The sequence below is a fragment of the Accipiter gentilis genome, chromosome 7, assembly GCF_929443795.1.
Source record: "Accipiter gentilis chromosome 7, bAccGen1.1, whole genome shotgun sequence".
In the NCBI taxonomy this organism is placed as follows: Eukaryota; Metazoa; Chordata; class Aves; order Accipitriformes; family Accipitridae; genus Astur; species Astur gentilis.
In genome coordinates this window covers 43405536-43429794 of record NC_064886.1, presented here as the reverse complement: position 1 = coordinate 43429794, position 24259 = coordinate 43405536, and the positions used below count along the sequence as shown (strand labels likewise).

The window sequence follows — 24259 nt, the reverse complement described above, 5'->3', positions numbered from 1 at the left end:
CAGTTTGGGGCACTGCCTGCTTGCTACCCTGCTGGGGCATGCATCACCCCAGGATCGCAGGGCTCCCCCTTTGCCGGCCGGGGCTGGGGGTGTTGTGTCAGCAGCTGTTCAGGGTGGAACAGCGATGCCCTGATGGTATGAGGCGCTGCCGCATTGGTGTTGGCATGAAGCAGAAGCTTCTGGAATAGACTTCTGTTGAAGGGCACGGGAGGTATGGGGGGGCATTTTCTAAAAGCAGCCTCTCTTGACTCCATTCCTGCAGAGCCTAGGGCTGGGAGAAGTCTCTTTGGAAACACCTGCTTTCCCCTCTGTCCTTCAGCAGCAGCTGCTGTAATGAGCTTCCCTTCTCACCTGGCTGTGGCTGTGCTTTTCCCTCCCCTTCTGCCTGTAAAACTGTCTCCATGGGGTCAGAGCACCTCTGCCCCTGCAGAGGCCTGTTCCAGGGCAGAGAGGCTTAATGTGAGCCACAAGCTGGACCAATAATTGCCAGTGTGAGGCAGTGCCCGTTGGTCGTGCCGGTGCTATGCCCAGGTGGGAGATGCACTCGTGCTGCTTGGGTCCGAGCCCGCTCTCCTCCTCTGTGCCAGGATCCGGCCCCAGGCTGTGTGTAGAGGATGTTGCAGCCCAAAGTTTTACTCTGGAAGTTTCTTGGAGTAAAACACTTTTCCTGCTTAATTTGCTTGTTCACGAGATACAGACTGGCAGAGTGCTGGTCAGTGAGAGGAGCGGGGCTGGATGGGGACTGTGGTGCTTCTTTGCAGCAGCCTCAGCCTCTGCAAAAAGGTTCAGCTGGGTGAGCTCTAACGTGGATGAGCCAGACCAGCTCCTGCTCCGCACCAAGATCACCTTCAGGAGCAGAGCCCGTGCCATGCTCCTCCCGACACCAGCCCCAGCTCTGCCGAGTGCCACTGCAGAGCAGTTAATAATTACCCCTGCTACCTCGGGTCCCTGCTCCTGCTCTGGCTGGAGGAAGCACTGGAGGTTGGGAAGCAGGATGCTGCTGCTGGCCTTCCTGGTGCTGCTGAGCCCTGCCAGCTGCCCCGAGACAGAGCCCCTGAGCGAGTCCAGCCAGGATCCCCTCTTCCGCGGGGCGGATCGCTACGACTTTGCCATCGTCATCCCCGCCGGCGCCGTGGAGTGCTTCTGGCAGTTCGCGTACCAAAGCGGCAACTTCTTCTTCAGCTACGAGGTGAGCATTGCGGGATGCTTCCCGGGAAGCTGTTGGCACGATGCAGCTGCCGATGGGCGTCGGGGAATGGCGGTGCTGGATCGGCCCTGCACGGTGGCTCTGTGGCCGGTGCCAGCTGCCACCTCCAAGGGTGCAGCAGGTCCTGTGGTGGGCAATCCTCTGTTGCCTTAGTCCTGCAACCAGGCTTTGGTGCAGGAGACCCGCTGCCCCCAGGGCAGAGGCAGTTTCCCTTGCGTGGGGAAGGTCCTCAGTCAAGACAGGGAATGGTTGCAGTTGCTTGGATGCTTCATCTCAGGGACCGTGCTTTTTTAGGCAATTTCCAGCATCATTCCCATTTATTTTTTTAAATACGTGTTTTAAAACCATAAAAAGTGCTGCCGAGAGCTCCAGATATAGTCCCCAAGCACCCAGAGCTCGCTCGCAGAGAGTTGTGGGGTGTTCTGGCACTGCAGGGAGCTCTGCCCTTTGCTGGGCTTGCTGGAGGCTGTTGCACAGCCCTCAGCTCTCCCCTGAGCTGCAGGTGGAAGGCACGCTGAAGGTCTTGGGCACAGCCCTATCTGCCTGTCCCTGTGCTCCCTCCTCTTCCCACAGGGAAAACTAGAGCCCTTTTAGCTCCTGTTTACACTAGGCTGGTTGAAGTAGAGCCAGGGCATGGCCGTGCCCGGCACTGACAGCTTCTCCCCCAGCTCTGTGCTCGGCAGAGCGGTCCCGCAGGAACACGGCACAGCCCTGGGGCTCGGCACAGCTCCATCTCCCAACACTCCAGCGGCCCGCAGCAGCGACAGTGCCGGCAGCATCCAATCCAGGCGGCAGGGAGGTGGGGTGGGAGATGTGGGGTCTGTGCAAGCACCTGCAGCACTGTGAGCCGGCATTGGGAACCGTGGGGTTCATTACCCAGGGCTGTGGGTTTTTCTTTTACATGTAGCTGGCAGCTCACTGGCGGGTGTTCCTGGCCTTGGCTCACTGTGACGAAGGAGGGCAGCTCCCCACAGACCCCTCAATAGACACGGGTCCCCGCTGGGTCCTTGCACTGCACACGAGTGCTCCTGTGGGCTCCCCTCTGTTTCCTGGGTGCAGAGTCAGGCCCACGAATGCCCCTCGGGTCTTTCCTGCCTCCAGGTCCAGCGGGCGACGGGGATTGCCACCAACAGGGACATCCTGGCCACGGCGAGCGACCCCAACGGCTTCCAGCTTGGCATTTCCCAGCACGTGCGAGGACAGATCAACTTCCTCGCAAAGGAGACAGGTCTCCACTGCCACGATCCCTGCCCAGCCCTCCTGCCAGCTGCAGGCAGGCAGGCACGGCAACTCCGAGCCTGTCCAGCCAGACAGCGCTTCCCAGAGAGTTGATCGGTCTGATCACACCTCCCTCCCTAATGGGGAGGATGAGGGTTGGGCGCTGGGGACAGGTCTGCCTGGCAGCAGCTCTTCTACTCAGGAACAACAATCCCCATTTCTCTCTGCAGGTTTCTACCAGCTGTGCCTGGACAACCAGCACAATCACTTTGGCTTCATGCAGGTCTATCTCAACTTCGGTGTCTACTATGAAGGCTTCAACACAGAAAACAAGCAGCCGCAAGAGAGGAAAGAACTGAACGACACCCTGGAGGCAATCGGGGTGAGTGTCAAGGCAACCACAGGGTGCTCCAACACAGCAGGGATGGGCACATCCTCCCAAGGGAACCGAGAAGGGCATTTGCCATTGCCTGAGCTGCAGCTTAATTTAATGCTGAGCCCAGCGGGCAGCTCTGAGAACAGCTCTGCCAGCCCCAGGCTCTGCCACGGCCCCGCTGCCGAGCACCCACCTCTCCCACAGGTCAGCATCCGGAAGCTACAGATCCACATCTTCCACATGTGGCGGTTCTACAACTTTGCCCGGATGCGGAAAGGGGCCGACTCCTTCCTCCTGGAGTCCAACTACAACTATGTCAACTGGTGGTCAATGGCTCAGAGTTGCGTCATTGTCCTCTCTGGGGTGCTGCAGCTCTACTTCTTGAAGCGCCTTTTCAACGTGCAAACCAACAGCAGGCAGAAGTGCTAGCAGCGCCCAGAACTGCGGGCAGGACTGCTGCCTGCAGCACTCAGTAAACGAGCTGCCATTCTGCCCCTTCACAGAGTGGGAGGGAAGGGCAGATCCTGCTTTGAGGAGGAGGAAGGAGAGCTCCCCCTGCTCCTGTCTCCGGCTCTAGCCCTGCCTCAGCTGAAACCACTCCAACAGAAGAAAAGCACAACACAATCGTCTCAGCTTCGTGAGCTACATCAGTTTGTTACACCCCAACCCTCCACTACAGTGTCCCAATGTGCCTTTTCTACCAGACACCCAATAAAGGAACGCCTGGCACACGCTCTGGGGAGTGACTGCAGCCTGCTGCCTGCTGTCCATCCTCTGCAAGCCTGGGCAAAGCAAGTCCTGCCTCGCAGGCAGCTGCCTGCCCCCTCCCTCCCTCCCTCCCTGAAGCTCGGCAGTCAGCCTCTGACAGCTCAGCCCCAGGCTGTGAGCCTCCCCCCGGCCTCATCTGCTGAACTGAACGCAGCAGTTCTCCCCTCTGGAGTCACACCCCGGTGTGTCGCGCTGCCCCAGGGAGGCAGAGACCCGCAGCAGGTGTGAGAGCTGCCCACCCCCCTGAGGCTCCGCACTAGACAACAGCCACTCTGGGAGAAGGAACAGGTTTTATGTGACAGCAGGGACAAGGTCTGGCATGGGGGGAGCTCCTCCTCGTGTTGGCAGCAGCACCCCTTGGGGTTGCGGGGCTGCTTGCTGGTGGCTCCCAGCCCCTCCGCCCCACTCGGAGTGGGTTCCTCACGGCTCTCTACGCCGCTACTGCACCAATAATGCAGGACAAAGTCTGTTCTCCCTAGAAATGCTCACATCTTTGGAGCGCTGGAGTTCCCTTAGGTCAGCGTGTCCTCATTCCGCACGTACTCCCCGACGTCAGCCTGGTGGAACACCACGATGGCCATGGGGTCCACTTTCCGGCACTCCTGGGTGGACTTGGCAGCCACTCCAAAGCCCTGGGCGGGGATGAAGGGGAGGAGGTGAGAGAGAGTTTCCTCCCACCTTGTACCCATACCCCAGCCCCAGAAAGCGCAGGGGCCGTGCCGGCCACTCACCAGCGGGACGTCGGCCATGGAGAACACCACCACGCCCTGGTACTGGGCCGTGTTCTCCGTGATGCGGCCCAGGCCCGACTTCAGGACATGGTTGCCGTAGAGGAAGGACTGCTCCGAGCCGGGCTTCACCCACACCTTGTACTGCAAAAGAAACCCGGAGCAAGTGAAGGGGCTGGCAAGGGGGCCTGACACAGGGCAGGGGGCAGCCGGCTGGGGGTCGGGGCGGGAGAGGGACGCCATGTCCCACCTTGGCGTAGGGTGCGAGGAAGTCCAGGGCCGTGACGCTGAGCCGGAATTTTTGCGTCTTGGTGAACTTTCCAAAGCAGGTGCCCAGGGACACCAGGCTGTCCCGGGGGATGCTCGCAGCCACCTTCAGCAACTTCTCACTGAGAAGAGAGCAGAGCTGGAGTGGCTCCAAGGACCGGGACCGGGACCGGGACCGGGACCCCCCCACCCCCGCCCCGCCGCTGTCCTGTCCGCGTCCCCCCGGCCCCGCTCACCTCAGGTAGTAGACGCGGTCGCGGTGCAGGCGGAAGCAGTAGGTGCCATCGGGCCGGTCCACCAGCAGCTGGATGTTCTCACCGATGCTGCGGAGACAAAAGCCCGTGAGCCCAGCTCCGGTCCCGGTCCCCTCCTCCCGCGGCTCGCCCGGTCCCCGCTCCGCGGTCCCCTCCCGTTCACCGTTCCCGTTCCCGGTCCCTCACTATCGTCCCAGCTTCTCGAAGACCGCCCGCGTCTCCGCCTCCGTCAGCGGCCGCATCGCCCGATGCGCTGCACACGCGGGGACTCGCCGTGAACAGGAAGCGGCGGAACCGGAAGCGGCGCGGCGGCCCACCGAGAGGGGAGCGGCCAGAGCGGCGCCATGGCGGCGGCGGAGGAGGCCCGGCTGCTGGCCTGGCTACGCGGCCCGGCGACGGCGGGGCCCGGAGGTTCCGAGCTCTCCGCCTACGTGGCCGAGCTGGCGGCGCTGGGGCTGGCGGAGCTGGGCCGGGAGCCGGCGCGGCTGGCGGCGGAGAGGGCGCGGGTCGGGGCGGAGACCCGCCGCCTGGCCTTCGAGCACTACCGGGCCTTTATCCGCTCTGCCGAGTGCACCGGCCGCGCCGGCCGCGGCTTCGGCGGCATCGAGAGCCGCCTCGGTAGTCTGCTGGGCCGCCTGCCCGCCCTCCAGGACGCTTGCCGGTGCGGGGACGGGGACCGGGACCGCGGTTAGCCGGGGCGGGGAAGGCACGGGAGGGAACGGGACGGACAGCGGAAAGAACCGGGGATGGGGTGAGGCTGAGTAGAGGGTCTGAGGGCGCAGGAGCAGCCCCGGGGACGGGGGAGGCCGGTGAGGGCTGGGCTGGCGGGTGGCGAGAGGGGTCCTGGTGCTGGGCCCAGTAAGGATCGGGGCCGGCTGGGACTGGGGGTACAGGCAGCACTGGGAGTGGGCCCTGGAGGGCCCTGGGGAGAGGGCAGCATGGGCGGGAGGGGACCCTCGTGCCAATCCCGTCCCGATCCTGCAGGAACTTCATGCGCGATGCCGAGGAGATCGCCTGCAGCCGGCGCATGAACAGCCTGACGCTGAATCGGCACACGGAGATCCTGGAGATCTTGGAGATCCCACAGCTCATGGACACCTGCGTCCGCAACGGCTACTACGAGGAGGCGCTGGAGCTTGCTGCCTACGTGCGCTGGCTGGAGAGGAAGCACAGCAGCATCCCTGTGATCCAGGTAGGCCCCGCTCTGCTCCTGCCCCACGGCTGCCCCACACCCGGCCCCCGCGGCTGAGGCTTCTCTCCCGCCCCAGGGCATCGTGGATGAGGTGCGCCAGTCCGCCCAGCTGATGCTGAACCAGCTCATCCAGCAGCTCCGCACCAACATCCAGCTGCCAGCCTGCCTGCGGGTCATCGGCTACCTGCGGCGCATGGACGTCTTCACGGAGGCCGAGCTGCGCATCAAGTTCCTGCAGGCGCGGGATGCCTGGCTGCGCTCCATCCAGGCCTCCATCCCTGACGACGACCCCTACTTCCACATCACCAAGACCATCGAGGCCTGCCGCGTCCACCTCTTCGACATCGTCACCCAGTATCGCGCCATCTTCTCTGACGAGGAGCCGCTCCTGCCCCCTGAGGGGCAGGCCCTCAATGAGGGAGCCATCTTCCACGGCTGGGTGCTGCAGAAGGTCTCCGAGTTCCTGCGGACGCTGGAGCGCGATCTCCGGCGCGGGGTGGGCGGCCGCCTGGACTCGCTGCTGGGGCAGTGCATGTACTTCGGCCTCTCCTTCAGCAGGGTGGGGGCTGATTTCCGCGGGCAACTGGCCCCCCTCTTCCAGCGTGTAGCCGCCGCCTCTTTCAAGAAGGCAGTGGAGGAGGCGGTGGAAAAATTCCGGGAGGAGATGAACTCCTACACGCTCATCTCTGCCCCAGCCGTCCTTGGGGGCAGCGCTAGTGTGCCGGTGCCCGCGTCACAGCCGGGGACGCTGCAGCCGCCCATGGTGCTGCTGGACTTCCCACCCCTCGCCTGCTTCCTCAACGGCCTCCTCGTCGCCTTCAACGACCTGCGGCTCTGCTGCCCCGTCGCCCTGGCCCAGGACGTCACCGCCTGCCTGGAGGACGCGCTCGGTGAGGTAAGACGCCGGGGGACGGAGCTGTGCCTTGTCCTGGGAGAATGTGAGGACGCGCTTGCCCTGCCCCGAGCATTCATAGGATAGAGTCATAGAGTTGTTGAGGTTGGAAAAGACCCTTAAGATCATCGAGTCCAACCACAAACCTAACAGTGCCAAGTCCACCGTTAAACCGTGTCCCTAAGCGCCACATTTACACGTCTTGTAAGCACCTCCAGGGATGGTGACTCAACCAATTCCCTGGGCAGACTGTTCCAGTGCTTAATAACCCTTTTGGTGATGAAATTTTTCCTAATACCCATCTAAACCTCCCCTGGTGCAACTTGAGGTCGTTTCCTCTTGCCCTATCACTTGGGAGAAGAGTCCGACCCCCACCTCGCTACAACCTCCTTTCAGGTAGTTGTAGAGAGCGATAAGGTCTCCCCTCAGCCTCCTTTTCTCCAGACTAAACAACCCCAGTTCCCTCAGCCGCTCCTCAAGTTCTCTAGACCCTTCTTGTTCTCCAGGCCCTTCACCAGCTCTGTTGCCCTTTTCCAGACGCACTCCAGCACCTCAGTGTCTTTCTTGTCCCAAAACTGAACACAATATTTGAGGTGTGGCCTCACCAGTGCTGAGTACATGGGGACGATCACTGCCCTAGTCCTGCTGGCCACACAATTTCTGATATAAGCCAGGGTGCTCTTGGCCACCTGGGCATGCTGCCGGCTCACACTCAGAATTAACAACTTTCCAAGGAATTGATGACTTCCTGATTTTCACCTCAGGTGAACAAAACCATCCTGGCGTTCCACCGAGCGGAAGAGGCGGCTTTCAGCGGGCGGGAGCAGGAGCTCTTTGCCCAGTTCTGTACAGCCTTCCTGGATGACCTGCTGCCTTACCTCAACCGCTGCCTCCAGCTCCTCTTTCCCCCGGCACAAATTGCGCAGGCGCTGGGTGAGACCCCCGGGGATTTGCGTTTTTTGGAGGGGGAGGAGCCACGTGGCTCTGCCCCCACCGGTGGCTCCCCCCCCCGGGACATACTGGGCCTTGTCACCTCTGTGGGGGTTCCCCGTGGGCCCCCACACGAGCCCACCCCTCCTTCTCCCGCAGGCGTCCCCCCCACCCAGCTGCAGCGCTTCGGCCGCCTGGGCCGCATCGACGTGGTCGCCCTCAGGGAGCCGTTGGCTTTTCTCCTGCCGGCATCGGCAGAGGAGGAACCAGCCCAAGAGAACACCGCATGCCCGGAGCGGGAATCAGAAGCCGTGGCCGGGGGGTCCCTGCCTGCACAGGGGCAGGAGAACCCCCCCACTGGGGCTCTGCTGCCGGACATTCCCGAGGCCACAGGGTAGTGGGGGGCTGCGGCTGGGCCGGGCTGCATCACCCCACGACGGGGGTGCGGGGGTCCCCGGTCCCTGCCTGCCTTCCCGCTGCCTGTACCCCTGCCCGCAGGTCCTCCTGCCTGCACCCACCCCCCCAGAACCCCACCGCCCCCGGGCGCTGCCGTTCCTCCCCGCCGCCAGGGGTCGCTCTCTTCTCCCGCCCTACAGCACCGCGCCAGCGCTCGGCGGCCACCGTAGCTGCGCGCGCAGGCCGGCCTCCATGGCGGCGCTGGCGGCGGGGCGGCGGTTGGCGGGACGGGCCCGACCGGGAGCCCCGGGCCGGGGGTACGGGGAGGCGGCGGGTTGGGGAGAACGAGAACGTTCGTATTGGCGGGCGCTGCGGAGGAAGGTGCTGGGCCCGCCCGTCCCGCCTTTCGCTTCCCCTTGCCAGGTGGGAGCCCCGGTGTTGCGCGCCGCCGCCGCCGCCGTAGCCCCGGAACGGCTGGGCGGACCCGAATTGCGGGAACTGGCGGCGGCGTTGGCTGCCGGGCTGAGGCGGGAGCCGTGCCTGGGGTTAAGCGCCCCGCAGCTAGGCGTGCCGTTGCGGGTCTTCGCCGCCGAGCTCACCCCGGCCCGCTGCCTCCAGTACCCGCCGGCCCTGCGCCGCGCCCACGGCATCGAGCCCTTCCCGTTCCGCCTGCTCGTCAACCCCACGCTCCGCGTCCTCGACGCCCGCCTCGTCACCGCTCCCGAGGGCTGCGCCAGCCTCAAGGGCTTCTCCGCCTACATCCCGCGCCACTGGGCCGTCCACATCTCCGGTACCGACCCCCACCGGTCCTGACCGTCCCCTGCCCCGGGTGGGACACGTTCCCCCGGACCCCACCACCGCCCCTGCAACTCTGACCACCGCTTTCCCGGTTGGCAGGCGTGGATGAGCACGGGGAGCCGGTGAGCTGGGAGGCAAAGGGCTGGGCGGCCCGTGTAGTCCAGCACGAGATGGACCACCTGGACGGCATCCTCTACGTTGACCGGATGGACAGCCGCACCTTCACCAATGTTGGCTGGATGGAGCTCCTGGACTGAGGATGGCCGTGCCAGCAGGCAGGTGCCCAGCCGCACCGGTTGTCCCGGTACCTTGTCTCACTGGATCAGAACCACAGTGACTTCTCCAGCGCCGAGCCGCGGCCCCGCAGGGGACAGGGGGGCTCTCGCTCGGCTGTACCGCGGGCAATACATACTGTGAGGGCTCAGCACGGCTCCCGGCTGTTCCTGCCCGCCTTCCGCAACCCCCCCGGTCCGACCTGGGCCCTGCCCGGCTGCTGCCCAGGTGTGTGTAGGGGGGCGGGTGTAGCCAGGAGGAGCCCAGCCCTTGCTGCCCCTTGCACCGGAAACTATTTTACGGGTCTAGGAACAAGAGCTGCTGGCAGGGGGAAGAGAGGTGGGGGGGAGAACCCCCTCTCCGGGGCTTCTTTGGTGGCCAGGGTCACGGTGGGGGTGGAGGTCCTGCAGTAGAGACAGTGGAGGGGAGCAGCAGGGGCCTGGGGCTGGGAGGGGGGCAGCAGGGCCGAGGCTGGCTCGGGGATGGCACAGGGGGACACAGGGTGCTGGCTGGGGGTGGGGGCAGCTGCTGGCAGGAGCCTTTAGGGTATGTCCCACGGCTGCTTCGAGTGCTGCATGCTCAGGGGATGGGGGGACAAAGCCCGAAGCATCCCCCCCCCACCGCAGGCACAAATCCCTGGCCAGGGCGGCTAGAGCGTAGGGAGTCCCACACCCCCTCACCCAGGGACAGGCAGCAGCTGCCGGGGCCTCCTGCCCGCACATGGCGGCAGCGGCAAAGGCAGAGCCCGAGGCCTCGGCCCTGGGGCAGTGGGTTTGGGGGGGTGGCCGGGCTGGGTCCCCCGGTGCGTTCAGAGCCTCAGGGAGGGGCCAAGCGCTGGCTGAAGCTTTCAGATTGTTTTTATTTTCATATAAACAAGACAGAACCCAAAGCAGCATTAATTTAAAAAATAAAAAAGAGCAGGAAGAAGAGTGGGGCAGGGCCGGGGGGAGCACCCAGCCACCCAGGCCATGCTCAGACACCACCACCCCCCCCCGCCCCCCGCAATAGTGTCAGCCCCCCCAGGCCGTGCTCCCCACGCCCCGCTGGGTGCCGCGGTGCAATGGGGTGAGTAGTGAGCGGAAGATGAACCTGTTTGGCACGGCCGGCAGGGCGGGAGTGGGGGGTGTGTGGCAGGGACCCCCAATCCCCACCCCACCCCTCCGCCACCCTTAACCTTCCTGTCCAAAGTCCTCCGTGAATTTCTTCACCTTCAGGAGGTCATCAGCATTCACGGTGGGGCGGGTGGTGGCCAGCGAGCGCAGCATGTCCGACTGCAACAGAGGCAGAGACAGGCAGCTGAGACCAGGCACCGAGGTGGGGGTTGGCACAGGGTAGGGACCCCCCCCGACCCGCGCCATAGCAGCGCCAGCTGGTGCCGGCAGCTCTGCCCATCCCTGTAGCACCCTGGGGTGCTGCTCTGGGCTGGGTCCTGTGCCCCAGTAAAGCTGGGGGCTGGTGTCTCGGGGAGTGAGGAGCTGTATCCATAGGCGGCTGCACCAGAGGAGGGACAGGGAACCGGCAGGGCTGGGGCCGCAGCGTTGCTGGGCTGGGGCCAGCCACCGCCCAGCAGAATGGGTGCCTGGTGTTGTGCCGCGGCGGCCACACTCACCATGCAGACAATGGGCTCCATCAGCTTGTCGCTGGGCACCTCCATCCAGGTCATCTCGGTGGCACCCGGGTCACCGGGCGAGCATGGTGTCAGGAGGTCGTCCACGAAGGCGCCAGGGGTGGTTCGGGAGGGACCGCGGACCTGCGGCAGAGCCAGGCAGCATGGGATGGTGGCCACCACACCAATGCCAGCCGTGGGGGGCCTACCACCCCAGGAATGGACACCCCCACAAGGGCTGGGAGCAGCCCGCGCTCACCTTCTTGAAGTGGGTAGCCGACTGCACCTTGCGGACGGGCTGCATCAGGGCGTCCCGCACGATGATGCTGATGTCAGCCCCTGAGTAGCCATCTGTTTTCCGGGCCAGCTCCTGGATGTTGGCCTCTGTCAGGCAGTGCGGGGTGTTGCCCAGATGCAGCTTGAACATCTGGGCCCGCGCCGCTTCCTCAGGCAACGGGATGTAGATGCGCTTCTCGAACCTGAAGGCAGTGCAGGCAGGCAGGGCAGGGTGAGTCCTACCCTGCCGGACCCCCTGCCAGATCCTGCCAGGGCACAGCCTCGTGGCTCCGGCAGCAGGACTGGGGGGGCAGCTGTGTCCTGCTCACCTTCTCCTGATGGCTGAGTCCAGCACCCAGGGGATGTTGGTGGCACCCAGCACCAGGATCCCATCGCTGCTGTTCCCCACACCTGCCCAGGGACACAGCAGGCAGATGGCTCAGAGCAATCCCCAGGGAATGGCGGGACGCAGGCATCTGGCAGCTTCTCCAGCACCTGCCCGCCCCGTCCTTCTCCCCTCCCCTCTCCCCACGCCGGCTTATCCCGCTGGAAGCCCCACATACCCTGCATCTGCACCAGGAACTCCGTCTTGATGCGCCGGGCTGCCTCACTCTCATTCTCGTTGCGGGAGCCGCACAGTGAGTCCACCTCGTCGATGAAGATGATGGAAGGCTTGTGCTGCCTCGCCAGCTCGAAGAGGTTCTTCACCAGCCTGTGAACAAAGCAGGGGACAGGGTCCCCGCTCAGGGACCCTCCGCATCACCAACGGCACCCAGAGCCCCTGACTGCCCCGGGGTGAGGAGACCCACGCACCGCCGGCTCCTCCTGCCCCTGCCCGCCCTGGCAACCCTGTGCTGGCACTGAGGCGGCGAGCGCCGTGCCAGGAGAAAGGCCATCCCTGGGCTGTGGAGCCTCAGGAAGGCCTGTACTCTCCCCTGGGACACATTATCTGCATTAACGGGGTTCACCAACGCTGGTGGCTCCTCTGCCCTGGCCAGAGCTCTGGCACTGCCAGCCCGGCCAGAGGGGAGGCCGGAAGCCAGCCTGCAGCAGCCATGCATCCCTGCAGCCAGTTTACTTCTCGCTCTCTCCCAGCCACTTCGACATCAGGTCCGAGGACGACACGGAGAAGAAGGTGGAGTTGTTGGCCTCGGTGGCGACGGCCTTGGCCAAGTAGGACTTGCCAGTACCAGGGGGCCCGAAGAGCAGGATCCCTCGCCAGGGCGTGCGCTTCCCTGCAACAGAGGCCAGCGTCATGGCTTCCCTGTCCCCAGGCCAGGTCCCCATGGGCCCACAAGGAGATGCGTCCCCGTTGCTCAGGATCACCTTCCAGCAGGCGCTTGCCCCAGCTGCTGCCCTGTGGCACCTTCTCGTGGGTGAGCGGCAGCTGCGGCATTACCGTGACACTAACCGGTAAACAAGTGTGGGAACTTGATGGGCAGGATCACGGCTTCCTTCAGGGCTTCCTTGGCTCCCTCCAGACCGGCCACGTCACTCCACCGCACGTTGGGCTTCTCCATCATGATGGCACCTACGAGGAGGCAGCTCTGCTCACGTGCCCTGCAGAGAGGGGCACCATGCTCCCGACATCTGCCGAGAGCCAGGAAAGCCAGACCCCCTGTCCCGGTCCCTCCCCACACCTCCACCCCACCAACCCCACTGCCCCTCAGCACAAAGGCCAGGCTAGGGGCTACCAAACCCCAGCAGCAGGCCCCTGGGCTGCAGTCCCACCACCTGTCCCCCTCCCCGCAGCCACCCCTCAGGAATCTCTCCACCCACCCCGCAGACAGCCACCACAGCCCCTCACCCATCAGCTGCTCCTGCAGCTTCTTCTTCTCGGGGTTCTCGCCCTCACTGTCACTGTCGCTCCTGGGGAGAGGGCACACGGGTCAGGAACGGCACCGGGCCCGGTGTGGCAGCAGGGTCCCGCCAGCTCTGCTATCGGGGGGGGGTGGGGTGGGGTGGGTGGGTGTCCCTGATGCCCCCACGCACCCCTTGTTGTCATTCTGGGACTCCTTGACCGGCTTCTTGCCCTGCTTATCCTTGCTGCGCAGGTACTCCTTCAGCTTCTCCGCCCGGTCCAGGTACTGCGTGCACTTGGCTCGGATGCTCTCCTTCGCCTTGTCGCCGGGAGCCTCATCTGCAGAGACACCCCCAACACCCCCCCAAGCATCACCCGTGGCCCCGCGCCACAGCCAGCAACTCTGCCACCCGCTCCGGAGCCCCCACCCCGAGCCCCGCGGGCTGTAACCGGGGAAGAGGGGGGAACGGGACACCGTCTCACATTTGATGGCGTGCAAGAAGTACTCCACAGCATGCTGGTACAGCCGCAGGGCCTCCTCGTAGTTCTTGGCCTTGTCCTCCTCGGTGGCTTTGGTGACCAGGTCGATGGCCTTCTGGCGGGGGAGGGCACAGCGCCGTAAGCCGGGGAGTGGCACCGGGGCCAAGAGCAGGACCAGGCCCTTCCCTCCCCCCCCCGCCCCCCCCCCCGCCACCAAGGGGGCCGGGCCGGGCCGGGCCTGCTCGCAGCGGGGTCCCCTTCCGTAACGCCCGGCGGGGCGCGGGGCAGGACGAGGCCGCCCCAACGGGGCCTGGCACCGGGACGGAGCGAGGCCTTCCCCCGGCACCGGCACCGCCTTACGCCGTTCCCCGACCCTCACCGCACCGGGGCAGAGTGAGACCCTTCCCCGCAACCCCCCCCCCCCCTCAGTCACCGGGACAGGGTGAGGCCTTTTCCCGGCCGGCAACCGCACCGGGGCCGGGTGAGGCCTCCCCGGTGCCGCGGAGGAGGCCCCGCCACAGCCCGACTCGGGGAAAGCGGAAGCCGAGAGGCCCGGCTCCGGCAGCCCCGGCCTCGCCGTACCTGCAGGGTGGGCGTTGTCATCTCATCGCCCGGTGTCGCCGCTCCTGGCGCGGCCCGGCCCGGCAGCGGCGGCGGCAGCGGCGGGGCCCGCGGGACCGCCCGCCACTGCGGCTGTGCGCGCTGGCGCCCCCTACCGGCACCCGCCGGGAGCCGCGCCGCGGGGGCCTCGCCACGCCCCTCAGCCGCGCCAGGGGCGGGGCCTCGCCGCGCCACGCCCCTCGGGACACACACGGCGCGGGGAGGGGGGCGAGGGTGGGCACACGCGTGTGCAGCTCGGGACCCTCGCGACCGTGGGCACCCGCATATACACCCACAAGCACACGCGTGTGCGTATACACACCCCAACCACCAGGATACGTGTGCACACGCGCGCGCGCACCCACGTCCACACCCGGACCCGCGTGTGGGCACACCTACGGGCCCGGCTGGGGGTACGGGCACCCCCTGTACCGCCCCCCCCGTCCGCGTGCACACGTGTGCACACACACACACACACACACACAGAGCGTACACAAGTATAGAGTGTACACCTGCATCCACACACACAAACACCCCGAGTGCCCATACACAGCCCCCAAATACCTGCGGGTACCTGTGCCCACCGATGAGCTCCCCCCCCCTCCCCCCATCTGCTCCCACTACGAGATGCCCCAGTCCCCCCCCCCCGCCCAGCACCCCCACACCAGGCTCTGTCCAGTACATCCCAGTCTCTCCTGTACTGGGCAGCCCAGTACTGCCCACCCCCCCCAACATGTACTGTACTGGGAATTAAGTGCCCCCCCCCGGCATAGTAACACCCCCCCTGTGACACCCACCGCCCCCCCGGACACCCTCAGAGTGAGACTCAGAGACCCCAGAAAAGGCAATCTGATATAAATAGCAATTTACAAAGAATACAAAAATAGAAGGGGCGTGCGGCACCCAGGGCCGGTGCTGGGTGGGCGGGGGGGGGGGGGGGGGGGGCAGGACCTGTAGTGCCTGTGTGCAAGCCACAACCCCAGGCTGGGGGCTGGGACCCCCTGGCACCCCACCAGACCCCCACCCCCACCACCCAACCAGCACAGCCCCACGGGAAGCAGAAAAATGTGCAGAGTTTGGCTGAGGGGATAACAGGACCTCAGCCTGGAGGGGGAGCCCGGGGGGGGGTGTGTGTGTGTGTGTCTCACTCCCACCATGCCCGGGGCTCCCCCCAGCACCCAGGAGCTGCCCCCCTCCCAGGGGGAGAGAAAGTACAAAAAGCAAAAGTGCATCAATCTACACGTCCTGCCCCAAACTCACGAGGGGCCTGTGAGCCCCCCCAGTAGTGCGGGGCCGGACCCAGGCAGCAGCTTCCGGGCAGGAGGGCACAGGCTGCAGGGGGGGGGAGCCATGGGGGCAGGCCCGGGGGGGGTCCCCAGGCAGCCCCCAGCCCCTCTGTCCCAGGGCAGATTTGTTTTCCAGCTTTGGGAGGTTTGGGGGCAGCAGGGGGGAGGGTCGAGGGGCTGCACCCTGCCTGCCCACCCCAGGGATGAGCACCCCGGGGCTGGGGGCAGCCCTGTCCATCCCTGTGAGGGTCCCCAGTAAGGCAAGTGGGTGTCCCCCACCCTGAGGGGGGCAAGGGGACCCCATGCTGCAGCAATGTGGGGGGGGGCTTTGTGGCCCAAGCCCCGTCCCATGCAGGGACAATGTGACCCCGTTTGGGGGGAGCCCCAAGGCAGGGAGGGCGCTGGCTCCCCCCAATGCGGGTGGGGGGAACACCAGGGGTCCCCCAATTGGGTGGGGGGGAGGGGGGTCAGGCTCACCCCGCTCCAAGGCACAGGCGGTGAGATCAGTGATGGCTTCAGGCCCCAGGGGGGGGTTAAAGCTGGTGTCTGTGCCCCGGTCCCTCCTTGTGCTGGGGTGGGGGGGCCGGGACCACCGGCACGGAGCAGGAGAGGCTCACCCCCCCACCCCGGCACAGCCGTCCTACCACATCCCCGGTGGCTCTCGGGGCAGCGAGTCCCGGCCCCGGCAAGGCACTGGTGGGGCTGGAGGGGCGAGGGGGGGGCCCCTCCGCTGTCCCCGGCTGGTTTGTGGTGGGGGCCAGGGCCACCTATGCCAGCAGCCCCATGCGGGTGACTTTGGCCGAGAGGAAGGTGTGCAGGATGAAGACGATGGGCTTGGGGCAGGAGTGCAGGTCCAGCGCCTGGGGGGGGGGGGGGAGATGGAGAACGGTGTCAGCCCCACCACCGGCACACCAAACCCCCGGGGGGGGCACCGGGGGTCTCGCAGCCAGGGCTGGGGTCTCCCAACTGCTGGTACCACATAGCCGTGATGCCGCAGGGATGGGGGGGAAGCAGGAGCTACCCCCCTGGAGGAAGACCTCCCAAATCGGGGAGTGAACCCAGATGCCCCCCTCCTCACCAGCTCCCCCTCGGGGCCCCCGAAGTCCAGGTAGAGGGTCCTGATGCCGTCGTCTGCCGACATCTTCAGCCTCTCGTAGGGGTAGCGGAAGAGGACGCTGCCGCCCGGCTCTTCCCGGCATATGGTGAAGCCGCCCTCGTAGTGGATGGAGAGCTGCACCTCCTGCCCACCCAGCGTGCAGCCTGCGGGCACACGCAGGGCTTAGCCCCCCCCGCCTGCGAGACCCCCACCGGGCAGCCCAGGTCCCGCTGCACCCTCACCCTGCCGGCACCCCAGAGCCCCAGGAGGGAAAAGGGGAGCCCCGGGGGTCCCCCCCACCCCACAGAACTCACCCACGGTCACTTCCTTGACCAGCTCGGCAGCGGCGTGGCAGCCCTGGACGAGGACGCGTGTCCAGGAGGAGAGGTCCCGGTGGGTCTCCACGCGGAAGACGTGCATCTCCACACCCTGGCGAGAGCCCGTCCGGGTGGCGAAGGTGAGCTCCGAGCCCATGGAGGGTGAGCGGCGGCCCGAGCCCGAGTGGACCAGCCTGGAGAGGGGGGCAGGAACGGATGGGGAGGGGGTCAGGGGCACGACGGCAGTGCCAGCACTGTGCCAGCACCACGCCGCTCGTTGCACTTTCGGGTCTTTCCCCCTGCTCCGGCAAGAGGCAGAGCCAAGGCATGAGCGGAGGAGCTGGATGCGGCCGAGGGGAGCTGGTCCCTGGAGGATGCAGGCAGAGGGATCCAGCCCCCCGCCTCCAGCCCACCTGGTAGCCACCAGCGGGTAGCTGTGGCAGGGTGAAGCCCAGGCGTCCCTGGTCCAGGGCATGCCGTCGTACAGCAGCAGGTCTTTCTCCGTCACCGCCATGAGGACTGGCCGCCACTGCTGCCGCCCTCCGTCCAGGCGCGCCTGCGAGAGACACGAGGGCACAGTGAGGGGCACCGGGGGCTGCAGGCACCCACCGCTGCCCAGGCACCCCGCTCCCTGTGCCCACGGCCGGGCCGACCCCAAGCCAGCAGCTCCGCTTTGCCGGGCTCTCAGCAGTGTCTGTGTAAAGCTGTGCAAGGCACTGTGACCGGCGGCCATCCCGAGGAGACCCCGCTGCTGGGGCCGAGCTTGCCACAGTGCCCGGGCAGGCTGCGGCTGCCAGGCAGTGAATTCATGGAAAAGCGAGGGGGTGATGAGCGTCTCCAGCCAGGAAATCCCAACAGGAGAGGGGACTGAGGGCATGGAAAGCGCTGCCTTTGCTGGGGCGCAGCCGGCCGGCCAGATGGGGAATGGGAGAGCGGCAGAGCCCGGTGCCCAGGCGGGCAGCAGGCCTCTCCAGCAGCCACGCGGCTGCACCACAGCCCCATCATCAGCGCTGCTGACCATGGGAATGGCACCAGACAGGCATCTTCGGCACAGCCCCAGCCGTGCGTACCTGCTCAGCCAGCCAGGCAATGTGCTTCACCTCCCTGCCGCTGCCCGCAGCGCCGCCAGTGCCCAGCATGGCGTTGAGCTCAGCCAGGACCTGGGGGAGCAGGGCGGTGATGTTGGCGTGCAGGGCCGTGAACCAGGAATGCGCCGTCGCCGTGTCCTTGCAGCGCAGGATCAGGGTGTTCCTGCTGTCCGGCGAGTGCAGCTCGATCAGCCTGTGAGGGGACACGGCGCTGGGTGAGACAGGAGCAGCGGCACCTGGCTGAGTGTGCCCCTGCCTGTGCCCAGCCCGGCAAACTGGCCGCACTGGTTTGGGGCTCTGGCTGTGCCGGGGAGCCACCAGCGCAGTCTCGTGCCAGCTCTGCCGGCAGGCAGAACTGGGGAGATTTGCAGGGCCCCCCTTTTCATAGGCAGGGGAGGCTGCCAAACACCCTGGGGGGGTAGGTGGGGGGGCCAGCACAGCCGTTGCCCCAGCCAAACCCACAGGACTTTCCTTTCACAAATCAGTGGGGAAAGTGGGAGATCATGGTCACAGCAAGGAGCAGCCCCCAGCCCTGTCCCGGGGGGGTCCATGGGGATCAGGGTCCCCCATACTGGCTTGGAGGAGGGGGGCCTCACCGGTTCTCCAGGTCGGGCATGCTGAGGTTCCTGGCGGCGAAGCACATCTTCAGGGGGATCACCTTGCGGTCGCGGGGGCCCTGGTGCTGGGGGGAGCCCGAGTCCTCGCTGCCGCTCAGGCTGGGCGACTGCGGGGCGGCCCCCTCCCACGGCAGGTCTGACACCAGCGAGGGCTTCTTGATGTAGGGGGTCACCTCCCGCATGAACTTCACTGGGTGGAGGGAAGTGAGGGGGACAGGTTACAGCTGGGCAGGGGTCCTGCACCCCAGGGATGCTCTGATCAAGGGGGTGTTTTGTCATCCCCCCAGGCATGCACGGGGTCTCAGCCAAGCCTGGGGGGCTGCGGGACCTCTCCCAGCAGCACCAGCACAGCCCACATCCCAGGCAGCTGAATTCACCCCCCCCACCAGCCTTGTGCCGCAGGCAGAGGACAGGCAGCGGGAAAGGGGGTACCCTGCCTTCCCACCCCGGGGAGGGGGCAGCAGCCCTGAAGAGACCTGGTGATGGGGCCACGGCCCGTAGCGTCCCACCCTGCCCTGAGATGGAGGTGTCCCAAGCAGGGGATGGGCGCTGGTGGCTCATCCCCATTACCGGCAGCCGGCGCGGGAGTAAGGAAAGGGAAGGCGGCGCAGCACAATGGGGCCGGGCAGGAGGTCAGGCTGCAGCCCATCCTGAGCCGCCCCGGCCGCCTCGCTGCGAGGACAACACCGGCCAAGTTTCCAGCGCCGCAGGCGCTGACGGCAGGCTGACCCCTCGCTGCTGCCGGCGCCTGCCAGCAGCCTGCCTCCGCTCCCGGCAGGACGAGGAGGAGGAGGATTTGAAGCCGGGACATCCCGGCTCCACACTCCTCTCCAGGCTGGTCAGGAAGGAAGGAGGCACTGGCTCCTATTCCCCCCGGACGGTCTCTCCCTGAGCACCACCCAGCCCAGCCAAAGCAGAGCCCCGGCAAGGCGCCAGCACCCCGGAGCCCATCCCAGCTCCGGACCAGGAGCCGCGGAGCCCAGTTCATCCAGCCCGCGGTGCCGTTGTGGGTTGACCAGCGCCAACGGCTGCGCCAGCTGCCAGGCTCAGGGAAAGCCAACGCCTTCAAGATGTCAGGGAGCGTCAGCCGAGCCGCCTGCCAGAGCAGGGATGAGGCCGTGCGGGACGGCACGCTCGGCCAGGCAGGAAAGCTGCAGCCGGCGCTGGACCCCTGCCTGCCGTGGCCCCCCCCGGACACGGCTCCCCGGCCAGCACGCATGCCGTGAGAGCAGCCTGCCTGCGCCGAGCCTCGGCATCCCACCCCCAAAGGAGGAACACACTGGGAACAGCGACGTCCACGCAGCCTGGGGCGGCGGGGAATTAAAACCAAACAAAAAAAAAAAAAAAAAAAAAAAAAAAAAAAAAGCAAGTAAGCTGTAATCCGCTGTGAAATGAAGCTCCCCGCCACTCGGTGAAAGTGTCTGCGGAGCTGGCACAATGCCGCAACGCAGCCAGGCCAGCCGGCCCACCGGCACTTTGCCGGAGCGGGAACGATGGCGGCAGCGGGGCCCAGGTCCCGCTCTCGGCCGGTCCTGCCGCTGCTGGACCCTGCGGTCCCGTGGGCAGACGCCTGCCGTGGCCCAGGGCTCGCCCGCCACAAATCACCCCGTGGCGGGGGCTGCCACCTGCCCGCAGCATGGGCAGGGAGATGCTGGCAGGGATGGGGAGCGGGCAGGCTGGCCCCCCGCCCTCCCGCCGGATTTGCTGAGCCGAGCAGCGTGGCGGGGTGGGGACGTGCTGCCACGAGGCGCTTGTCCTTGCTGCGGGCAGCAAACGAGTTAATATTAGCCTCCCGCCACGCTGATCCCGGGATTACCGCCGTCCCCGTGCACCCCTAATCCCACTGCCTGGCCGGGCAGGGCAGGGCAGTGCCGGCGGGGTAGCGGCAGCGGCGGCAGCTCCTGCTGCGGGGCCGCTCGGCAGCTGTTTGCCAGATGTGAGCAGCTGCCTCCAGCACCGGCCGGGAGCCCAGCACCTTCCAGCCAGCCCCCGGCAGAGCTCGAGCCCACGGTGCCATGACCCCGTGGTGCCAGTGGCAACCTCCGCCGGGGCACGACCACCACCTCCCCGAAGGCCAGGCTTGCCAAGAGCCCCTGGAACCAGGAGGGCAAGAGGCTGAGCCGGGCGGCCAGCGGTGCGGGAGCCCAAGCGTTGTGCCGGGGCGCTGCCGGAGGAGCATGGGCTTGGCAAGGGTACAGGTGGCTCTCAGCGGCGACTGGGACCAGCAGGCAGTTGCTGCCAGGCTGCGCCAGCTCGGCCACCATGGGAAGCGTGCCCCAGCACCGAGCAGATCCACAGGACTGTGTCTGCCAGCGGGGACAGCAGCAGAGACGGCTCCCTGCTTTTGGGGATATGAAGCTGGCACCCAGGCAGCGGCACCTGCCACTACCTTTTCTGCTTCTGGTGAGCCGGCGGCCAGCACACAGCCGCCCCGGCACAGCCGCTGCCGCCCTGCCTACGCACTCACCGCAAAGGAAACCCAGCCGGCGCCTGCACCCCTCGCCCGACCTGTCGCAGGAAGGCAGCTGCTCCGGCTGCACAGCAATGCCGGGTTAGCGCTGGCTTTACCGGGACTGAGTCCCCATACAATTCCCCGACTGCATCGGTCCATCCTCGAGGCCAGAGCCCCCTCCTACTATTGGCACCCGCACACGGAGGGAAGACACCAAAGAGGTTTCCCCACGTTTGCACAGGGGTCAGCTCTTGCAACCGGCCTTCCCCTTCACCAGCGCCCGGCCAGCCCGTGTGCCCGCCGGCCGGCAGTTCTGCCCGCAGCTCCCCTGCAGAAGCGGAAGGGCTCCCTTCCCCCAGCGCGCCAGAGCATGCCAGAACGTGCCGTGTGCCTGCAGGCACCCCAGGAGGAAGGTGCCTGGTGTGGGTCCCTGCGGCCAAACCCAGCACCAGGCTGCCAGCCCCACTGGGGTGCCGGCGCAGGGCTGGTGCTCCCATACTCCGCCACCGGCTCAGGGCCCGGGTGAAGCCCCGGCACGTGCCCGGCAGCCCTGCCTGCCAGGGAGGTCGCACCTCCAGGGACTGGTGAGGAGGGACAGGGTGGGACGACGCAGCCAAGGTCTTCCTCAGCTCCTCTCCAGGGCCCGCAGATGCCAGCCAGGAGCCAGATGATTCTGCCAGGCTGTGAGGCAGCCACAGCCGCAGCCGTTGGATTAGCAGCCCCACGGCACCGACGGGAAGGGAAGGGGCGGCTGCCGCAGCACCCGTGCTCTTGGCGGAAGCAAGGGACAAACATGCCGTGGGGCCGGAGCTCCGGCAGGACAGGATCAAACAGTCAGGCGGTGTGAGACGGGAGCGAGGGGAAGGACGCGGTGGGGAGATGGTGAATCTGGTGCAGACCCCTGTGGGGACTCTCGCTGCCTCCGACGGTGGCCCTGACCCGTCCGGTGTTTAAACACCAAGCCCAACACCGCAGCTCCGCCTCAGCCCCCACAGCACCCCAGCTGCGGCCGAGCCACACAGAGCCACCCCGTGCCAGGTGCGGCTGCGCCAAGGAGCCCATCTGCTTGCCCTCACACCGGCGCAGCGTGCCGGGAGCAGGCGGGCGAACGGGAGCACCTGTCACCAGCGTCGGCCCAGCCCAGTCGGGCACAGGCGACCAAGCCCCGGCACCCACCAGGCACTGGATTCACAGAGCAGCCCCACACACCAGAGAACAGACGGCCTTGCCAGGACACCAGGACGGCGTGTGCGGCACCACGGACCTGCATGGACCATCGTGACCCAAGGCACAGGCGGCTCGCGTCCTCCCGGCTGCCCAGAGCGTGGCACCCCACGGCACGAGCCCCGTGCCACGCGCCGCCGGGCCAGGCGGGCCCTGCCCGAGCTTGTCAGGCTGCCGGGAACAGGTCTGGCAGGAGCCGGTGGCTCTGCCAGGCCAGCACCGAGCCAGCTGTGCCGCCGGCACAGAGCCCACGGGGACATGGGCAGACCCCGAACCCACCCCCCAGGGAGCCACGGCCCTCCCTGGGGACTTGGGGGGCACAAGCACCCACCCCGGGGGTTCCTTCCCTGAAGACGGGGACACACACTGTCCTGGGGGGACACTGCAGCCAGGGCACCCCAGGTCTGTCCCGGGGGAGGGCACAGTCAGCAGAGATAGCCTGTCCTTGTCCCCAGCTGGGAGGGGTCCCCGTCCCACCACAAGCAGGAGTGCCCTGGCCGGGCAGGGGACACCTCTGTCCCTGTCCCCATGCCAGGCGGGGGCACGCTGGGACCCAGCACTGGGGTTGGGGGGGGTTGGGGGGGCAGACACGTACCGTGACCGGGGTGGGGTGGGGGGAGTGGGGTCCCACAACCGGAAAAGGGGCCCAAGGCGGGGGTCCGGGAGCCCGGTGACAGCAACAGAGGGGGGGTCGTAGGACCCGGTAATGGGACGGGGGCGGGAGGAGCAGTGGGAGAGGAGGGAGGGAGGGAGTACCGGGGGACCCGTACCGAGGACGGGGAGGAGGGGTTAGCCGGTACCTTCAAGGATGACCTCCCTGCCGGCTCTCTTCAGCGCCTGGACGGCTTGATCGTGGGTGGCATCCCGGAGATCGACGCCGTTAACGGCGAGGATGGCGTCGCCCAGACGGAGCGCCCCGCTCCGTTCCGCCGCCAGCCCCGGGAAGATACGCGAGATGAGCACCGGCATACGATTCTCCCGACCTCCCTTGATGCTGATACCGAGCCCTCCCGCCTCCGCCTTCACCACCCGCACCCTCCGCACGCAACCGGGCGCCGCCTCCGCGTTGCCGTTAACCACGCCGTTAAGCACCGCCGACTCGCCGCCTCCCGGTTCCGCCGTCAGGCTCAACGCTTCGCCGCTCAGTTCCGCCGCTACCCGCACCCAACGTTCCCGTAGCAGCAGCTCCAGCAGCCCCGTTTTACAAGCGCGGGTCCACACGGCCATGCCGCTCGCCGCTCGCCGCCGTTCACCGGGAGAAGGGGCGGGGCCTGGAGGAGGGGCGGGAGGGCTGTGGGCGTGGCGCGGAGGCCACACCCCCCGCCCGCATGGCGCGCTGCGGTAGGCTCTGGGCTGCGGGAGAGGCGGGGCCGAGACGCCCCTCCCCTCCCTCCGGCGCCACCAATCGCAGTAGCGGCGGCGGATCCGCCGCTGCTGCTGCGATTGGTGGCGCCGGAGGGAGGGGCGGTGAAGCCCCGCCCCGTGCTTTATTTCCCGCCCCGCTCTCCATTTCCCGGGCTCCCTCTAAAGCCCCGCTTAGCAAAGCCGCGCTCCCCGCTCGCAGCGAGCCGGCAGCTGCTCCTACAGCCAGAATTTTCCCCCAGAGCCCCTTCCTCGGGGAGGGGGAGATGTCCTTTGGGGGTACAAGGAGAGGGGAGTGGATCCTGTACCTTCAGGACCAACCAGCCTGCTTGGTCCTGCTCAGGAGGGTACAAGCATAAACTGGAAATGGGGTACTGGTGTTACTGGAAGGGCTGGAGAAGGTACGTAGTTTTCCAGCTAACAGCTGCCGCCGAGGTGCACGTGCCGATAGTGGTGGTTTGGCAGAGGGACCCCACTACACCCCAGTTCCACCAGCATGCAGCTGCAGGCTCTGGTTTGGTGAGCCAGCACCTCTGCCCCAGCACGGAGCAGGGGCAGATGCTGCTCACCCAACTGGGGATGTTGAATGTGGGTGCTGAGCACCAGCAATTGCCATCTGTCTGTCCATCCAAGGGACAGGAGTCCACTACCCCAGGGAGCACCCCAGTACCTACCAACCCACCCAGTTGCTGGCCACCACTGGGAAAGAGAAGCCAACACCGGGACCTGACACTGCCCAGCAGAGCAGCCAGTGA

At 66.7% G+C, this 24259-nt stretch overlaps 5 protein-coding genes across 6 annotated transcripts; 2 read left to right on the top strand and 3 right to left on the bottom strand.

The window, feature by feature from the left end:
• Positions 1–868: 868 nt before the first annotated feature.
• On the top strand, positions 869–3230 carry TMED6 (transmembrane p24 trafficking protein 6). Its single transcript, XM_049804216.1, has 4 exons — positions 869–1189; positions 2309–2435; positions 2656–2807; positions 3006–3230. Exons 1-4 carry the CDS (start codon positions 869–871, stop codon positions 3228–3230), a joined length of 825 nt encoding a protein of 274 aa, XP_049660173.1.
• A 610-nt stretch (positions 3231–3840) lies between these two features.
• Positions 3841–5135, bottom strand: NIP7 (nucleolar pre-rRNA processing protein NIP7). Its single transcript, XM_049806351.1, has 5 exons — positions 5005–5135; positions 4801–4887; positions 4548–4686; positions 4301–4441; positions 3841–4201 (listed from the first exon to the last, which is right to left on the bottom strand). Exons 1-5 carry the CDS (start codon positions 5058–5060, stop codon positions 4082–4084), a joined length of 543 nt encoding a protein of 180 aa, XP_049662308.1. The 5' UTR covers positions 5061–5135; the 3' UTR covers positions 3841–4081.
• Positions 5136–5149: 14 nt separating this feature from the next.
• Positions 5150–9450, top strand: COG8 (component of oligomeric golgi complex 8). Of its 2 annotated transcripts, none has more exons than XM_049806350.1 (5): positions 5150–5479; positions 5803–6010; positions 6087–6905; positions 7667–7835; positions 9126–9450. In XM_049806350.1, the coding sequence occupies exons 1-5, from the start codon at positions 5163–5165 to the stop codon at positions 9281–9283; spliced, it is 1671 nt and encodes a 556-aa protein (XP_049662307.1). In that variant the 5' UTR covers positions 5150–5162; the 3' UTR covers positions 9284–9450. The 2 variants fall into 2 exon arrangements, with proteins under 2 accessions (XP_049662307.1, XP_049662306.1); XM_049806349.1 differs by lacking the exon at positions 9126–9450 and adding an exon at positions 7992–8325.
• A 688-nt stretch (positions 9451–10138) lies between these two features.
• On the bottom strand, positions 10139–14140 carry VPS4A (vacuolar protein sorting 4 homolog A). Its single transcript, XM_049806168.1, has 11 exons — positions 14045–14140; positions 13466–13577; positions 13174–13321; positions 12989–13050; positions 12593–12712; positions 12260–12416; positions 11745–11893; positions 11511–11592; positions 11165–11384; positions 10909–11049; positions 10139–10570 (listed from the first exon to the last, which is right to left on the bottom strand). Exons 1-11 carry the CDS (start codon positions 14063–14065, stop codon positions 10469–10471), a joined length of 1314 nt encoding a protein of 437 aa, XP_049662125.1. The 5' UTR covers positions 14066–14140; the 3' UTR covers positions 10139–10468.
• An 801-nt stretch (positions 14141–14941) lies between these two features.
• Positions 14942–23398, bottom strand: SNTB2 (syntrophin beta 2). The gene is made up of 7 exons (XM_049806167.1): positions 22943–23398; positions 18446–18656; positions 17832–18042; positions 17175–17317; positions 16759–16955; positions 16427–16608; positions 14942–16208 (listed from the first exon to the last, which is right to left on the bottom strand). The coding sequence occupies exons 1-7, from the start codon at positions 23367–23369 to the stop codon at positions 16116–16118; spliced, it is 1464 nt and encodes a 487-aa protein (XP_049662124.1). The 5' UTR covers positions 23370–23398; the 3' UTR covers positions 14942–16115.
• Between the last annotated feature and the right edge of the window lie 861 nt (positions 23399–24259).

What these genes read in the sequence shown, in the direction of transcription:
- TMED6 (XM_049804216.1), top strand. Translation starts at nt 869, where the DNA reads ATGCTCCTCCCGACACCAGCCCCAGCTCTGCCGAGTGCCACTGCAGAG. An exon ending in ACTTCTTCTTCAGCTACGAG is followed by an intron (nt 1,190 to 2,308) that starts GTGAGCATTGCG and finishes TCCTGCCTCCAG; the next exon opens with GTCCAGCGGGCGACGGGGAT. An exon ending in CTTCCTCGCAAAGGAGACAG is followed by an intron (nt 2,436 to 2,655) that starts GTCTCCACTGCC and finishes TTCTCTCTGCAG; the next exon opens with GTTTCTACCAGCTGTGCCTG.
- NIP7 (XM_049806351.1), bottom strand. Translation starts at nt 5,060, where the DNA reads ATGCGGCCGCTGACGGAGGCGGAGACGCGGGCGGTCTTCGAGAAGCTG. An exon ending in GACCGCGTCTACTACCTGAG is followed by an intron (nt 4,687 to 4,800) that starts GTGAGCGGGGCC and finishes CTCTCTTCTCAG; the next exon opens with TGAGAAGTTGCTGAAGGTGG. An exon ending in CCATGGCCGACGTCCCGCTG is followed by an intron (nt 4,202 to 4,300) that starts GTGAGTGGCCGG and finishes ATCCCCGCCCAG; the next exon opens with GGCTTTGGAGTGGCTGCCAA.
- COG8 (XM_049806349.1), top strand. Translation starts at nt 5,163, where the DNA reads ATGGCGGCGGCGGAGGAGGCCCGGCTGCTGGCCTGGCTACGCGGCCCG. An exon ending in GCAGCATCCCTGTGATCCAG is followed by an intron (nt 6,011 to 6,086) that starts GTAGGCCCCGCT and finishes CTCCCGCCCCAG; the next exon opens with GGCATCGTGGATGAGGTGCG. An exon ending in ACAAATTGCGCAGGCGCTGG is followed by an intron (nt 7,836 to 7,991) that starts GTGAGACCCCCG and finishes CTTCTCCCGCAG; the next exon opens with GCGTCCCCCCCACCCAGCTG.
- VPS4A (XM_049806168.1), bottom strand. Translation starts at nt 14,065, where the DNA reads ATGACAACGCCCACCCTGCAG. An exon ending in GTTCCCACACTTGTTTACCG is followed by an intron (nt 12,417 to 12,592) that starts GTTAGTGTCACG and finishes CCTCTGTTGCAG; the next exon opens with GGAAGCGCACGCCCTGGCGA. An exon ending in TGGCTGGGAGAGAGCGAGAA is followed by an intron (nt 11,894 to 12,259) that starts GTAAACTGGCTG and finishes CTTTGTTCACAG; the next exon opens with GCTGGTGAAGAACCTCTTCG.
- SNTB2 (XM_049806167.1), bottom strand. Translation starts at nt 23,369, where the DNA reads ATGGCCGTGTGGACCCGCGCTTGTAAAACGGGGCTGCTGGAGCTGCTG. An exon ending in TTGCCTGGCTGGCTGAGCAG is followed by an intron (nt 17,318 to 17,831) that starts GTACGCACGGCT and finishes TGTCTCTCGCAG; the next exon opens with GCGCGCCTGGACGGAGGGCG. An exon ending in GGGGCCCCGAGGGGGAGCTG is followed by an intron (nt 16,209 to 16,426) that starts GTGAGGAGGGGG and finishes CCCCCCCCCCAG; the next exon opens with GCGCTGGACCTGCACTCCTG.